Source organism: Lactuca sativa, chromosome 4 (genome assembly GCF_002870075.4).
Source record: "Lactuca sativa cultivar Salinas chromosome 4, Lsat_Salinas_v11, whole genome shotgun sequence".
Classification (NCBI taxonomy): domain Eukaryota; kingdom Viridiplantae; phylum Streptophyta; class Magnoliopsida; order Asterales; family Asteraceae; genus Lactuca; species Lactuca sativa.
Window position 1 is genome coordinate 334,505,352 of NC_056626.2, and position 4,240 is coordinate 334,509,591.

Here is a 4,240-nt window from a genome sequence, read left to right on the forward strand (position 1 = left end):
GGTGTCTGGTGAAGAGAACAGCGACAGCAGGGCAAATTCAGGTTGTCTGGTGGTCTGGGTGTCTCCAGCGAAGTCAGTACTAGAGATACTGACTGGGGTTCTGCGAGGTTAGAGAGCCATGGGCTCTGATACCATGAAAGCTTTTGATATATATATAAAAGATCGAATTGTATATTTTGTGATATTACAATGAGACCTAAACTAAAGTATATGAACTAAATAGTGAAGCTAACTTATGAAAAGGCTAATTACAATATATCTACAAGGAAACTAGATATCTTTTGAATATACGTTAACATTACTAAATTCTACATAATATTTTAATATAATTGCAATTAATATAATAATAAATAGATATTAATTTCACTAATAGAGTTACCTTTTATTTTAAAATTTCCAAAATTAAAGTTCATTTGTTTTTTTTCTTTATTTAAATTATATGTTTAAATTTAAAAAGTAAAAAAAAACATTTCTATTATAATAAATCATTATTTTTTTCTTATAAATTCAAATTTCTCAAATATTTTGATCTTTATATTTAACATATTTTTTAAATTAACACATGTAATGAATGAATCTCAGACATAATAAAGAATAAATATATTGACAAGTGAAATGACATTAACTATGAGGCGCAATAGGGTTACAAATAACAAAAAAAAATAAACTTATTCTTTTATTAAAATAGGTATATATATATATATATATATATATATATATATAATACTATACTTTATTTATATTATTGTTCAATTTATTAGTACACCGAGCAAGCATATCATTATTTTCATGATCATGGTTGATCAGAATGTATAAGGTCCATCGTGATATCATCGATTGGGAAATCAAATAAACTAATTTGATTATCATCTTTCCCGACAACTCCGTCCACTGAAGAACAACCAAAATTTCCATCAAATTTCGTTTCATGATCATCTAATAACTGGTCTATATACTTGCTGATGTTGTCATCTAATAAATTGGATGGCAACTTTAACCCCGAGGACGCATTAAATTTATTGTTGGTAACATTATTCGGCGAATTTAGGTTACCAACCTCATGAGCCATAGCAGTGTGTCGTGGATTGTTACCCATATTTAGGGTTCTTGAAAAAGTTCGTGGTTGTGGCTTAATAATTGTGACCATGGTTTTTTGCAATGATTCATCCTCTATAGGTTTTTTCTTTCTTCGTTGCCTGGGACGTGAACGATGATGAGTGTTCCAGTAATTTTTCACATCATTAGCGGTTCTTCCTGGTATTCTTCCAGCTATCAATGCCCATCTAAAATTATAATCCAAATTCCAAAATGAATTAATGTCGCTATAATATTTTATCTTTAATATAATACCATAATGAATGAAAAATAACTGGTTAAAAAAATATTTAAACTTCACTTGATGTTCTTAGTGAATTAATATTTTGAATGTGTGCTTGCCTGTTTCCTAGCAACTTATGAAGCCTAAGTATGAGATCAACTTCATCCTTAGCAAAGTCTCCTCTTTTTATATTTGGCCTTAAATAATTCAACCATCTTAACCTACAACTCTTTCTGCACCTATTTAACCCTGCAAACATAACAAGAAACCTATTAACACAACCACCACCGGATGTTTTCCAGTAATGTTTTCGAGTGTCAAACGACATTAACAATATAGGCAAAGTTTTTTTTTTTTTACTCTTATTAGCTATTATTTTTAAACACCGAGGAAAGAGAGTTAGGAGATGGTGCTTTTATAACACAAAAAGGATTATGTAATTTTCAACCTGCTTTAAGAGGAATGAGGTGCCATTTCCCTTCACCATGTTTCTCAATATAGTTCTTGAGAGAAATATCTTCTTCCACGCTCCATGCACCTTTCCTCAACATTAGACCCGTATTAGTACATGGTCTCATTTCGTTTCTGTTCTACGCAAGTGACGTACACACATATATACTATGAAGTGAAGTTCAAAATTGAGTAAAAGAATTCTATAGTATATATCATGAACTACATGCTCATTAATTTCCTAAATGCATAACATTTAGACGATGCACCTTTTATAGATTCAAATTGGGCTACACGTTTTTAAGAATCCAGGTCCACATATATATAGAGCATGTGCTCATGCTACAAATTGACGTTCCCACATTGGTTCATTTCCAAGAAGGCGAGAACTCAAAAGTGTCCAAGAAAAAAATTCACTAGTATTCTTTGCTTTTTTTTTTTTTTCCCTATTTTTAAGGGAATGCAATTATATTAATATGAAGCTTGGGCCACTAAAAAAAGAAAGAAGCTTGGAGGCACCGATGTAAAATATAAATGTGGAAATGATGGGAAGAAAAAATAAGTCCGATAGGAGTGATGCCTCAGTCCACCTAAGACGTAAGTATCACGTCAGTTTTTTCATACTTTAATCAAAATTTATCATTTATATGCCTGGGTTGTCATAATTATCATGCTATTTTTTTTTCTGAAATTCATTAATATAGAAAATGAATATTTCAAGCATATTATTTTTTTAAATCTTAAATTTCATTAAACTTAAAAAAAAAATTACAAAACACCAAAAAAAAAGAATTTCAAATTACAAACCTAGAAATTTAAATAACGAAACCATGAAAATAAAATAACGAAACCTAGATGTTATATTTTTTCACGACTTCCTCTTTCGCTTTTATCGTCATTTTTTTCCACGTCCCATGAGAGCGCTAGTCTTTCTTGTTAAGATCCTCTTGATACGGTGTTTTTTCTTTCTCTTGTGCGACCCCAAATATTGTTCCAAAGATGACTTCAAGTTGTCCTTTGGTTATTAGTTGCTTAATGTCACCCAAAGCATTTTTCGAACCACTTTTCATCGTTTTTCCCTTTCGCTTGGTTCGGTCTCTTCCAATGGGATTAGTGGCTCTTGGAGCTTCAAAAGACTCCTCCTCATTGAGGTCAATCCCGACATGCGCATCGTACAATTGATTATGCGTCGTTTCGGAAGTTTTGGTTCTTTTAGTAGAACCTTCCATAAAGGTTTCAGAAGCATCGACCTCTTGCCATTTTTTAATAATTTAAAAATATTCAAAATATGTAGAAATTTGAAATTGACCGCTTTCTGAATCCTATACACTTCAAGAGCTTTTTGTAAAATAGTTTTGTTATTGACACCATTTTGTCATTGTCGTTTGACACTCAAAAACATCCCATTAAACTCCGTCACCACTTTGTTGACATTTCTCCACTTCGAATAAATTTGGTCTTTTTTTAGGTATTCTCTAAGATTCATTTCCATAAGAAAACCGTGTAATTTTCTAGAAAAAAGTTGGATAATCCTAGTTGTTTCCAACCACTCGATCTTCAGAAACATCGACACACGCAAGAGTTAATGCATTTTCTTCGGTCAGTGTCAATTACTTTAGAGCCGGCCTTCCACTTTTTTGGGTTTTGGTTGATTCTTTTTCGACTCCGATTCCATTTCAGGGACGAGTTGAGTTTCCCTTGAGTTTGGAATTGGGTATGGATATTCATTGGGGAGTCAGGAAGATCATCAAATGGATTGAAGTCAAATTCTATTTTGATGAGATGTTCATTTGTGGTTGGTTTTCAAATTGGAATTGTCTTTTAAACTGTGGTTGGTTTTGGAATTGAAGTTGATTTTGATATTGTGTGCTTGATTTTGGTATTAAGGTTGATTTTGGGTTAGAAATGGATAGTAAAAACCACCAAAGTGTAAATTGAAATGAGATAAAATGAATATGTAGTGGTATTTATATAGGGTAGAAATTGGGATTTTTTGAATTTTTTTTTTTGAAAAAAATTATTCATAAATATCCTTCCAACGTTCAAAATTTTAAAATCATACAATCTCTCTCTCTCTCTCTCTCTCTCTCTCTCTCATCGGTTCATTTGTCCCGAGTTGCCGAGCCATGCTTGGCATGCCAAGGGTTCGACCCGATGTTCGTCGAGATAACTGAGACTGTAACATCCTGTTCTAGATAGTTTTCTGATTTAAGGCCATTGAGCCTTAATCTGAGTATGAGAAGGTTTGAGGCTTTAAAAGAGAAAGGCTTAGGCCCTTTTGGGATGTGGGTAAGGTAGGTTGTGTGATAAAAGAGTTCGGTTTGTGCTTTAGAGCCCAAATGTATTGCTAAAGGCGTTGGTTCGGGCTTTTCATGAATTTTGGATTTAAGTTCGAGTGAGCTTCAAGAGGAATAAAGTTGATAGAAGTGTAGGGCTTCTCGTTACCTTTTTGTGGATATAAGGATCGTCGGA

General features: G+C 32.6%; 1 protein-coding gene across 1 annotated transcript; it reads right to left on the reverse strand.

Annotated features, from left to right (window-relative positions):
- Positions 1–793: 793 nt before the first annotated feature.
- LOC111917871 (transcription factor MYB1) lies at positions 794–1,942 on the reverse strand. The gene is made up of 3 exons (XM_023913507.2): positions 1,767–1,942; positions 1,438–1,567; positions 794–1,283 (listed from the first exon to the last, which is right to left on the reverse strand). Exons 1-3 carry the CDS (start codon positions 1,894–1,896, stop codon positions 794–796), a joined length of 750 nt encoding a protein of 249 aa, XP_023769275.1. The 5' UTR covers positions 1,897–1,942.
- Positions 1,943–4,240: the final 2,298 nt, after the last annotated feature.